A 12,068-nucleotide genomic window follows, 5' to 3' on the forward strand; every position below is an offset into this window, starting at 1 on the left:
GATGGTTTTCTGCGATCTTGTGGAACGGGATACTAGGCGAGCAGAATCTATTCCAAAAGAGTCTTTCTGTCCAAGTGGGGAATGAAGACACTTCTTGCTTCTGTCAGTCAAACTGTCAGCAAGACTCACGAATGCCACTTTCAGAATTTTCCAGAATCTACCCTGAAACCTCTGTTTGCCCCAAATCTGAGCCATCGTTGTCTTCGGCCAGTCTCTCCTCGCTGCAAAGGGCTTGGTCTTTGTCAGGTTTGTATCCCCCATGGTGGTGCCGTAAGTGCTCGAAAAAATAAAGGCATTCACCTCCATGAGTTAATGTTATATCAGCGGTTTCTGACATAACGTTAACTCGATGCAGAGGCACACATATTTTCGTGATGTCCCTATTTAATCATCCTATGTTTAATGGGTTGCCATGAAGCGTGCCAAAGAGGGAAGGAATTTTAGAAAATCATTTGCACATATTTCCAATTTCCTACACAACCTCAGTAATTACGATTTAATAGAATTAGGTGTAGATATTTTTGTGTGCATACATTTTCAAGTATAGTTAAAACATCACTATATTTGCTTGACATATTTGCTTTGAGGCAACTGTTATGTAATTTTAGTAGCTACTCTTGGATATTTCTTATCGATGGATTGAGAGTCTATAGTTTTGAGAATGGTCTTAACAGGGACACCAGATGACCCGATGGAGTCATGCGTCTGTTTACATGCCATCCATTTAGTTTTCGAACACCTACTGCGGGCCAGTCAGTGTTCTAGACCCTGGAACTTCATGAGCAAAGTATATTTTATGTCATATGTAATTTGATGGACCAGACTATCTCTAGGTATTACTCTTTAAAAATATATACATATATATGCTAGATTTTAAAGGCAATTTTAGGTTTACAAAAAATGGAGCACGAAATGAGTTCCATATACTCCCCTCTCTGCCTTGATTTCCCCTATCGTTAACATCTTGCAATAGTCCGGTACATTTACTGCAAATGCTGAAACATCGTTATTAACTCAAGTCCATGGTTTGCTCTTGATGTTGCACATTCTGTGGGTTTTGACGAAGGTAAAATGTTATGTATCTAACGTTTCAGGATGGTACCGAACGGTTTCACCACCAGAAAAACCCCGAATGCTCTGTCTATTCATCCTTTTCTCCTCTGTCTTCCCTCGACCCTTTGCAACCACGGATCCCTTTACTGTCCACAGTTTTGCTTTTCTAGAACGTCACGTAGTTAGAATCATGCAGTATGTAGCTTCTCAGGCTGACTTCTCTACTTAGCAATATGCTTTGAAGGTTCCTGCATCTCTTTCCTATCATCTATCATCTATTTATCATCTGCATCTGTCTATCTCTATCTATCCATCTATCTATCTATCTATCTATCTATCTATCTATCTATCTATCTATCGATCATCATCTATCTCCAACAATTAACATAGAGCTGGCAAATACATGATAGCAGATGCTTACAGAGTTGACATTATTCAGGGCGAGGAAGGGAGCATCATGGTTTGGAGGACAATCGCTTGATACGTTTATTTAAACTGTATATTCGGGGTCATTATCATCAGGGCAAATGGCAATCTTTAGTTTCCTTAACATGGTGACTATTTTTACAGAAACTATAAAACTCTAAACTCCTAGATGGGCAGGTCCAGCACCCTCAAGGACTCTCTTTGATTGAGAGGCTTTATTTTTATTGTTTTCTAGCAAAATAGTGGAGTAAAAGGCTTGGGGATTTATTCAGCTAGGCAGATGTGGGTTCAAATCCTGTTTTTGCCTCTTGATTATTGAATGTCCTTGGAGAGATCTGCGAACCCCTCCAAGCCTTTCTGTCTTTATCTCTTAAATAGAGAAAATAGTGTCTGTTTTCTCAGGTTATTGCACAGAACCTGTGATGTAGCAATATGTACAAAGCTCTCAGAAAGGGCAATATTATGTTTCCTGTCATCCTTCTTACATCTCATTTTGTCTAGGCAACTAAAACCATCTTTAAAAACATCAAAATCTTTATCACCCATGCATGTTTTGATACACATAAACCCATCAGTAGGTGATACGACTTGTAAGAATAAAATCTGTTTTAGATTTGGAGATTATTTTAGCTATTGCTTGACTTACCTGGATAGAGACAAGGCATGACAAAACAGATTTAAAATATCTCGAGTCGGCAAAATTCTGCTGGTTTTCAGAGAAAGGAAACTTATATTAATAAAATATCACTCCAGCGCCCTAGAAATCTACATCAAAAAAGCCCCTATAATTATACAAATAGTCTCTGCCTAGCTGTTTTATTATTATTATTATTTTTTGACTGAAAGCAAACATGGAACTCAATTACAGAACTGGGGTGCTAGGCATTGAAATAACACATTTGGTGTTTGCCACTCGCAGGACAAAATAATCAGCGATTCAAAGCTTCTCTATGGTTCCCAAACTTTCTATTGTCTCACAGGTTGTCCTGCTCTCGATTTAGATCTCTCGACTAGTGTATTTCATTCAAAGGGCTCTGCAATTGTTCTTAAGAGCTTTATTTGTTTTCATCGTGTTCCAGATGTAGGCAGAAGTCGGAGGATAAAAGTGCGTTTAATGCTTTCATTCATCCCTCTCTCTTTCTGTCGCCCATGCTTCTGTTCATCCTTCCACCTGTCCAGTAATATTTCCTGTGCCCCAACCAGGTGACTCTTCCATTTATTCTGCCAATGTTTATTAAGCGCCTAGTATATTTTTAGGGTGCGTTGAGTGCTGGTGATATAATGGTGAGAAAAGAGTTATTGTTCTGAGACTCATGGGGCTTGTGCCGAAGGACAGAGACAGCATCAAAAGAGGCATAAATATGGATATGCACATTGTCGTATATTATGACAGATTTGAGAAATGTGGTGAAAGAAACGCTACGGAATCATGAGAACTTATAACGGTAATTGGGGGAAGGGTAATGTAATCAGGCAGGTCACAGAACTTTTCCCCAAGGGAACGGAAATTGCGCTGAGGTCTAAAGAATAAGTACAAGTTAATTAGGAAAAGAAAGGAGGGGTGAGTGTTAAGAGAGAACGGGGCGGCGTGTCTTGTTTTGGGGTGGGGAGCAGTGGCAGGCAGTGGGGATTGGAAATTTTGAGTGCGACAGGAGCAGAGAGAGACGGCTGGGGAGAGGTGGGGGAGGCAGGGGGAGAGCTTCGCAGGCCATTTTAAGGAGTTTGGATAGAATCAACCCATAGAGCATTCAAAATGCATGAAAAGATTTTCAGCGGCAGCAGCGTCTATCAGCCGAGGGGCAGAACAGGTTGAAGGAGCAGAGTGGGCATGCGCGATACACTGGGGTGAGGGGGGGGGGTGGCTTCATCAATATTCCAAATCAGAGACGCTGGAGGCGTGAGCTTCCAGCGTGTGGAAACCCTGGGGACTGATAAAGCCTGAGATCGTAGGAGGCTGCCAGGGAGCTGGGGAACAGGACGTGCGGACGGACGAAGTGGCGAGCCGACAGGAGACGGTGTGGCGAGTGGCGCGGTAGACGTTTGCAGAAGGGCTTAGAGCACTTCGAAGTTGCGTCTTGAGGTTGGGATTGAACGTGGGCTGTGAAAGAGACAAAGGAGGAGGGGCGGAGAGCATTTCTGATTGGCGGGAGCCGGTCAACAAACTCCTAGAGAAGGAAGTTTGCAGAGTTTGTGTAAAGGAAGCAGAGGAGGCAAAAGAAAAAAAAAAAACCCGCTGAGAGTGAGGATCCGTAGCAGCTGGGGCAGTCTGTCCAGACAAAGTGAGTAGCCCTGTCTCTTTTGATTTCATGACAGAAAACCAGCTTAAACTGGCTGAATGTAAAAAGGAAATCTATTTGCCCATGTAAATGAAAATCGCATGTGAGAACAACTTCAGGTAAAGCTGGATCCAGGTGCTCTAATAATGCTGCCAAGATCTTTTCTCTCTCCATCCGTTGACTCTCCTTTTCTTTGAAATGGCTTCATTACCAGGTGGCTCCTTCTTCTTGGGGGAAAGACGATGCCAGGTGATCTAGGCTTAGTCAGACAACCCAGGTGGTACAACACCTTTCTACCAACAGTTTCAGCCAAGGTCGGAGATACTTGTCTGATTGGCCTAGCTGATGTCACTTAGAATCGATCACTGTGGCCAGGAGACCTAACGCTCTGATCCCGGATCACATACTTTTTTCTTCAGAAGTGGGGATAGGGTCATTGTCCCCTCTCCCAAGCCAAAGGGATCGAGAGAAGGGAGGGAAGGTTCCTCCTTGAAAGTGGAACCCTGTTGTAGGAAGACTACACTGGGAAGATGAATTAACAAACCAATAACACAGATGTTCACGGTGTCCCGTGGTGCTGCATGGATAGCAATGACCTTGGGAGGAATGCCTTCATTTTGGGGGATTCCCTGTTGACTCAAGAGAAATGGATCATGATGACATTGTGAGACACACATGGGTTTCATTTTAAAGGCATGAAGAGACTCCCCTTTATGGAATAGTCACATCTGTATTTTAGCCTTGAGATTGGTGGTGTTTCCTAGAAGCTAGAGGGGCTCCCAGCGTCTGAGTGGTCTGAAGCCTGGGGTCGAACATTGGGCTCGGACCTCTGCTCTCTGTTCACGAGTGGACATGGGTGTCTTCATCTACTGTTTTATAAAGAAGCATGAAACTTGTCATAGGAAATTGAGTCATCCCTGAAAAGTGAAATAGAACCTGAGTCATTCTTTCCTATTTTTCTCATAGAGGGAGATTGATAGGGGTTTTTGATCATAGTTCAAGTAAGATACGTCCTTGATGATGATTCAAGAGAGGTATCTAATTTTAAGTCTTTATTCTCCCGTAAGTTATTTTTGCATGTTCTTCTCTGAATTCTTTCATCTTTTAGAAGATTTTTTTAAAGTTTAATTTTATGTTCTTTTCATTTTATCTTGATTAAGCTTTAAAAGATTTTTCTGAGGATCTTTATTCTGACTGATAATTAATTTTAAGGTATTCTTTCTTGGTTCATAATAGCCTTTGTTATGATATAATTAAAAACAAAATTAAAATATTTCTGCCCCCTCACTTTCGTGAAGCCTGTAATCCAGCTCCTAGTGACGCCTGGGAAGTCCCAATCACATGCAGAGTGTGGCGCCTTCGCTATCTGTTGCAATGAAATTAAAATCCCAGTAAGAAGAAACAAAGTAAATATTAAATCATTTCACAGGAATGATGAAATCCGGTTGTAAATGAATTCCCCCCCACCATTCAACACCCTTATCTTTTAGTCTTTTCAGGACAAACGGGTCTCGGGATCGTATCACCCTTACCTAGCACAGCACTCTCGACCCTCTCGCGGCTCACAGGTCCCCACCGAGGTGAGGTGACCCACGTCAGGCAAAGGAGGACCTGAAAGGGAACTGCAAAAGGGAGCCCTCTTCCTGGGCCCCTACTCTCTGCTTTCCAGACCTTGTGAGAAGCAGAATTCTAATGATGCCGCCAAGAGTCCCAGGTCCCACGAATCTAGGTACCGCTGTGAAGAGATTTTGCATAGAGATAGAGCCCATTCCCCTGACCGGTCATCTCTCACTCTTTCTTTAGCTTTGAGCCCAAGTACCCACCGCGATTCCTGTAGCCACTCAATGAGTATTTGTCAAACGGAAAAAAAAAATTAGAGTCCCATCAGTAGATTCAAACAGTATTTCTTTGGTCATATTTTATCCTGAGACCGCTGTTATAAACTATGTCACTGAGTTACTCAGGAGACGATTGAGAAGTAGATTTGTGATTCTCAACACATAAATCAGATTTCTTTGTGTAGATCGTTCTCATTTTGTTTCTTTGCTCCCTTAGTTTTTATTTCTTTCATCAAACATACACTGAGCCTACATCAGCCATTATTCTGGGTCCTGAGTATAAGTAAATAAAAGGGCACATTTTCTGTCCTCAAGGAATCCTGTCGAGCAAAGGAAACTGATGCATATTTAACAAACTAGACAAAGATCTGATTCTTGCTGAGAGAGGGTAAGAACGAAAGGCAAAAGGCGATGTTTCCAGCCTGGGCGGTAGAAACTGATTGTCCCAAGAACAAATACTCCCAATTGTCTTTGCCCACAGGCAAAGTGCGAATAAATGATTGGTAATTATCTTATGCTGGCCCAGAGCTGTGTATTTCGCAGAGTGCTTTTAGATGATGTCACCTCTGTTGATACTCTGGCAAACCCAAGGCCCAATAGGACAAGTATTCCCCACGACGTTTCACTGGCAAATAAAGAGAAATTCGGAGAAGTGTTGAACTTTGCTAAGAACTTACAGGTACTGAATCAGGAGGAGTTTGGGGGAGGGGCAAGTGTGGCCAGGCTGATAGGGTCAGAGCGATGCTTGTTTGTCAACTGGTGGAGATATCTTTTAACATTTTAATGACCGGCATGGCCGGGCTGACCAGCACACCCTTGACCATCAGTTTGACTTTCAGATCGTGTTATGATACTAACCCCTGCTGCTTCGCTCCAAACATTTTATCAATTTTGTTTTCAAAACACTTTTTTATAGTTAAAATTATAAATGCATACAGTAAAAAAAGTCAACAGTACAAAAAATATAAAAGGGAAGTGCTTTTTTCTTTATCTTCCCAGAAAGCTAGTCCCTCGGTCCCCTCCCTACAGACGGTGGCGGCTTCTTCTGTGTCAGATACAAAACATTGCATAAAACCTATAAACTGTTCAATGGAAATGGGGATGTATGATTCTCAAGGGTCTGCTACTCGCAGGTTTTGCTTAAGATAACTTGTTTTCTGTATCGTAATACATAGGTTGCCTCACTCTTTTTTACAACTATAGAATATTATCTTTTAGGGACTATTTATTTAATCATCTGTTGCATAATATATTACATAATAAATATGTAGTGTGTATTATATAATATTCATAGTTTTACATATATATTTAAATGATTACAGAATGTGTATTCATAAATTATACATCCATATATTCATAAACAAACATGTTATTTATTTATCCATAAATAAATCCATTAAATAAGGGATAGGAAAAATATAACCCAAGGGCCAAATCCAGTTTACCTCCTGGCTTTGTGAATTAAGTTTTGCGAGCACACAGAGACATCTATTGGTTTATGTAATGGCATGGCAGAGTTCACTAGTTGTGGCAGGGACCATATTGTATAAAAAGCCCGTTCACTATCTGGCCCTTTACAGCAAAAGTTTGGCAGCCCCTGGTTTCTTTATTTATCTTAAACCCTGTCTGTCCGGATTAAGAAAATAAACCTCATATGGATTGTTTATGGTTTAACTATTTTCTTACTGGGCAGGGGGGCATTTAGATTGTTTACGGTGTTTTACCTTAGTCCCTGCAAAGAACATCCTTGCGAATGAGTTTTCGGGCAGAAAAGGGGTCACGTCTATACGAGAAATACTTCGTGGTAGAATTGCTGGAATCATCACTGTGTGCATTTTACCTTCTTTATAGATGTCGCTGAGTTGCCCTTCAGGGAGGTTGTTTTCATGCAACACGGTTTGCAAGCATCTGTCAGTTTCAGGCTCGCTGAACACTATGTATTTTCCTTAAAATTACAAGTGTGGGGGAATGTCTTCATATATATTCGAAAGTCATACTGTCCCCCCTATAAGCAACACGTTAGAGATTTTTCTCACTTTTATAAATTGGGATGATCTTTTAAATTGTGTTCTTCCTTTAAAATTAATAACTTTTTATTTTTTGGTTACAGTTGGCATACAATACTATATTAGTTTCAGGTGTACAGCGTAGCGATTAGACATCTGTATAACTCACAAAGTGATCACCCCAATACATCTAGTGCCCCTCTGACACCATACGTAGTTATTACAGTAATTTGTTACTGCAGTGGTTTGTCATATGGATTTTAATACTTTTACTCTGTTAGTTGTCTTTTGATAATAAAAATAATAAAAAAAAAATTGGTCAGCCCTGTAAACTCATTTCTTAGAAAGATTATCCGTATTTCAAGATAAAGATCTTGCTTAGCAAGTAAGTTTTTTTTTTTTTTTTTTTAAACTCCTATGTTTTCTTCTAGTGCTTTTAAGGTTTCATTTCTTACTATTTACACCACCAGTCCATTTGAGATAATTTTTGGTGAAAGAAGGGATACAGAGACTCAATTCTCAAATTCGTTAGCATATAATTGTTCGACTTCATTTTATTTTATATTTAGAAAACCTTACAGGTGTCCTAAATCCACTCACCGACTAATCCATCTTTTCCCCACAGATTTAAAATGCAAATATTATCATAAGTTGAATCTCCATCTGTATTTGTATGTTTTTTTTTTTTTTTTTTTACTCAATTTCGTTCCATTAATCTTCCTCTCTATTCCTGTGTCAGATATTGTGCTGAGCAATTTATATTCATTATCTCATTAAGTTACTCTAACTTTATTTTTATGTTTCAAGGCTAACTCCACCACATACTTACTCTGCCTTTTCAGGGTTGTTCTGATTATTTTTGCATCATTATTTTCCCCTGAGACCTTGACTAACTTGTTTCCTTCCTAAAAAAATAATCTCAACCAGTCAATGAACTCCACTTCTGAAATTGTAATACATTCATACTTTCCTCGAATAAAATTATGCTGTCTTAGAAAAGAATGGCAAATATCTTTCCATTTATTAATACTTGTATATTCCAATGCTTATGTTTTATAGGTTTTTAAAGATCCGATATATTTCTCATTAATTTATTTGTTGGTATTTTAAAGTCTTTTTTCTTGCTTCGAAAATGAAATCTATAATCTTTATACTTTCTAGTTATTTTATTTAAATCTATATTGTTTATCTCTACACAAAATTATTAGTTAAGTATTCACTATTTCTAGAATAACAAATAAATATCAAATTTAATCAAGTATCTTTATAATCTTTAGAGCATCATAGATTTTTGTGGCCACTGCCCACCTAATAGGGTAAATTATATCAACAAGTTATAAACCTAATTTAGGCATGGCAAATCATGCTTTCAAGATGCTGAGTTTTGGTGGTGTTAATATTTTATTTAAAACTTTTGCATTCACATTTATCTGTCAGATTGACTGATTGCTTTGTCAGAGGTTGGTATCCATGGTGTCAGGGCATGACACGAAATAATTTCAGATGCGTGCGTTTTTTCCCCTCTGTATGTTCTGGGGTAGTTTAAACAAGTTTGTTCATTGCAGGTTCATTGAATTCATTTGTGAAAGTCTCAGGCCATCGGTAGCCCCATTTGGTGGGGGGCAATGGGGGCGTGTTGGGTTGTATTTTGTAGGAGCAGAGCCTCAGACAAGGATTCTTGCGAAAGTGATTTTTTGGGGACGTGCTCCCCGGAGAAGGGAAGCAGGACAGGGCAGGGGAGAGAGGTAAGCGGGAATGTGGCCTCAGCTGGCATGGACCTCAGCCTGGTCCCAGAGGGAGCTGTAGCATCGCAGAGTTAGTTCTCTTGAGCCCAAGGGGTGGGCATTCCTGCCCCCAGGCAGGCAGGCAGGCAGGCACTCACCCCAGCTGCTCCCCTAAGCAGCTCCTGCGGCTTCAGGGACTGGGGCGTGAGGCTCCCTTCGGGCAGAGAGGTATTCTCTGGAGAAGGGAGCAATTACCAGCTATCAGCCCATACTCTCAGCACCTGGAAGAGGCTGTCTGGGCCTGCAAGGGACAGGGGTAAGACACTCTGACAACTGGGCTACTTTCAGTTACTATCTTCCTGCAGACGGTGTTTTGTTCCTAAACAAAATTTGGAGCATAGTCAATCAAATCTTTCCAAACACATCCTTATTCTCTATACTACTGATTACCACTAGTTATTCTACGTTATTAATATTACTTTAAAACAGGAATATTTGCTGGAAGTAACCACTGTTGCCAGGTTTGTGTGTGTGTGTGTGTGTGTGCGCGCGCGCGCGTGCATGTGCAGGTATGTGTAGAGTATATAATATGTACGTGTAAATACATGTATAAATATATGTAGACATATACATAATTTCACATATGCAAAGTATTTGCATGACCACGTATTTTAAGGGAGCCGAGAAATGGATTTAAAAGGCTAACAAAGCTGGCACAGTCATCGTCACATACCCCAGTGTGGACTTTCCCTGCAGTGAGGAATGATAAACGTTTTGGCTGAGGCTCCTAGTCTGGACGTTTGAAAAGCAAATGTGAATTAAACCCAGGTCGCGAGGCCCAGGACATTCAGAAAGGGCGTCGAGAGGCTGGAGATGAAGCTGAACAGCAAACCTCGCAGGCCGCAGCGGCTGAAACGGTCCCTCCGAAATTTCGAAAGCTGACTTTTGGTCCTATTCCTTATTGTTCTTATTTCACTTTATTCATCCAGTGAGAATTGTCCTTGGTTTAGGAATTACATAAACTGCTTTCTCTGCGCATTCTCAGTGTCACCTTGGGTAGGTCACCTCACAACGTCTCTGAACCCCAGTTTGCTCACCTGTTCTTCGAGAGTAACAACATGCGCCTGATAGGGCTGCCGGAGGGTGAAATGAGATGACGGTTACGTAGCGCCCGCGCGGCATCTATCGTGCGATAACCACCTAGCTGCCCACGAGTAACTCTACGCTTTACCCAGTGTTTCCCCCGGGGCATTAAAGGGGTTGTCTGGTTTACACAGACAAATACTAACCCATCTTACCCAAAAACTAAAGTACAAGAGAAAATACTGTCCACGACCACTCAGGTGGCCCAGAGTTCTGGGCCGGCAGATCACGCTGGTCTGGGTGGAACAATTTCTTCTTGTAAATGAATAACCTGGGACAGCCAGCCGGTGCCTCGAGCTGTTCTGCCTTCCAGATATGTGAGAGATGAGTATCGACTGAGAAATCACAGGCCAAAATGGCAAATGAAAAACCCCCACCAACTGTAGGCCAGCCAGGTCCTTGAGTAAAAAAACAAACGAGCAAACAGAACTCTTAAAAGCAGCCAAACAGCGTTTCAGACGGTTCCCTCTCCGTCCGCTTTATCATCACTCTCTGCGTGGCTGGGGTGGGGGGCGGTGGGGAGCCGGGGATTCAGAGGTTAATTTTCTGTTCCGCCTGTCCTCTCGGTGGACTCCTTTGAGTCAGGTGGCATGCTTGTGGGGGAAGGACACATTTGTGGGAACAAACGCCCTGGCACCCAGTTCCCACTTCTGCCCCTGAGCAGTTCCCTGTCTGTCCCTTTTCAGGAGGAGGCTTCGAGGCGGGTATTTGTTCAAGTTCGTTGATTGCGTGCCCTCCTGGGAAAGATGCCAGCAGACGGGACACCCCCCCCCCCCACTTCTCAGAGTGGACGAAACCCTAAGGGAAGTGGCCAACGACGGGGACCTCTCTGGGTTTGGGGTAAGTGAGCTGCGTTCCCTCCTTGGTGGCTCTTGGTGGCTGTGTCATTGGAGAGACCCCAGAAAGCATCCTTGGCGTGTGCTGGGGGTCTTCACTCGAGTTACAACCGCCCCCTCGTCCTGGGTCTGGCTTCTGAACCTCCGAGCGGCAACTTTGATGTGGGCGCGTTTTCCCAGCTTGGAGATTTGGCCGGCAGACGGCATGCTTGGCGGGAGGGAGGCGCGGTGCTGGCCCTCGGCCCGGCTGGCGGGGGACGGGGCAGTGCACTCGGCGCCCGCAGAGCCCACGGTCGCTTGAAAGAGACATCGATGGTCTCTAGGTGGAGTTGGCGAGGAGATTAAAGGACACAGGGCCTCGGTCTTGGCTGCACTGTTCGGCTTCAGTCGATGGTGCCAACAAACATTTCATCAGTGTTCAGTCTTAGAGATGAAAACGTCTTTCCGATCCACGCGGAGGACGGTGTGAGAAGGGGCCGTGAGGAAGGAAGAAACGGTAGAGGGGCGCACGTCTACACACCGCTGCGGTCCGCGTCTGGAGGCGTCTCAGGGATGGCCGTACTTTGATTACGAGCTATGTGGCACGCGGTGGGGGATCACCCTTATAGGACTCCAGGAGGCAAGACCAGGACAGGACAGTTGTCCTCCCGGCCAGTGCAAGGCTCGGGCGTGATGGAGCGACTCCGCACAGGGCTGCGCAGTGCTCCGTGTGTGTCAAGGAAAAGAAGCATCACGTGAATGTACCTGTTACTATCGTGAGCACTGT

At 42.8% G+C, this 12,068-nt stretch overlaps 1 protein-coding gene across 1 annotated transcript in view; it reads left to right on the forward strand.

The window, feature by feature from the left end:
* The window catches only part of LOC118610011, a 51,174-nt gene extending 39,571 nt beyond the window's left edge, over positions 1-11,603 (forward strand). The window contains exon 2 of the mRNA XM_036229735.1: positions 11,153-11,603. Within this exon, the coding sequence (XP_036085628.1) occupies positions 11,153-11,603 (451 nt within the window). The remainder of the gene's footprint in view (positions 1-11,152) is intronic.
* The last annotated feature ends 465 nt before the right edge of the window (positions 11,604-12,068 follow it).

The sequence above is a fragment of the Rousettus aegyptiacus genome, unplaced genomic scaffold (assembly GCF_014176215.1).
Source record: "Rousettus aegyptiacus isolate mRouAeg1 unplaced genomic scaffold, mRouAeg1.p scaffold_m13_p_12, whole genome shotgun sequence".
NCBI lineage: Eukaryota > Metazoa > Chordata > Mammalia > Chiroptera > Pteropodidae > Rousettus > Rousettus aegyptiacus.